This window comes from Penaeus monodon, chromosome 24 (assembly GCF_015228065.2).
Source record: "Penaeus monodon isolate SGIC_2016 chromosome 24, NSTDA_Pmon_1, whole genome shotgun sequence".
NCBI lineage: Eukaryota > Metazoa > Arthropoda > Malacostraca > Decapoda > Penaeidae > Penaeus > Penaeus monodon.
In genome coordinates this window covers 38,520,694-38,521,253 of record NC_051409.1, presented here as the reverse complement: position 1 = coordinate 38,521,253, position 560 = coordinate 38,520,694, and the positions used below count along the sequence as shown (strand labels likewise).

Genomic DNA, 560 nt, shown 5'->3' with positions numbered 1-560 from the left:
TGGTGTCTCTCTATCTATCTAAATGAAAAGTTAAACTCTGACACTGAAAGCACTATTATCCTCCACCTGTCACCTCCTCAACGTAAATATCATACCTGCGAATCAGCGCGACTCCCCATGTTATCACAACAACTCGCGTCCACTGCAAAGCCAATGTCCTATCTCGAATGTGCAGGTCACGACTGAACTGAACTGCTCTAAAACCACTTATAAATAACTCTTGAACGTTGGCCTGGAACCATACGGGTTTAAAACTCGCTGTTCATACGTATTGACTGCGTTCAATACTTTTTTTTCCTCGAAGCTGTGCCATTTGCGTTTACGTTTTAGAAGGAAAATATTGGTAGTGGTTTTACGAATGGTGTTGGATATGACTAAGGTTTTTATGTCAGCTGTGATGATAAGATGATATTTGTAATGATCATACTGTCATGATAACATGACAGTAGTAAGTGATAAATAGTTATAAATGACATAACAGAGCTAAAGATATTAACACTTGCAATATATTACTTTTGGTCTCATGATTATAGGGCATACTCGTCATGTCTATTCTTGGT

At 38.0% G+C, this 560-nt stretch overlaps 1 protein-coding gene across 1 annotated transcript in view; it reads right to left on the bottom strand.

The window, feature by feature from the left end:
• Window positions 1–211, bottom strand: part of LOC119588787 — a gene marked incomplete in the record, with an annotated part of 27,513 nt that extends 27,302 nt beyond the window's left edge. Inside the window, 1 exon segment of the mRNA XM_037937433.1 lies at window positions 96–211. Within this exon segment, the coding sequence (XP_037793361.1) occupies window positions 96–119 (24 nt within the window).
• Between the last annotated feature and the right edge of the window lie 349 nt (window positions 212–560).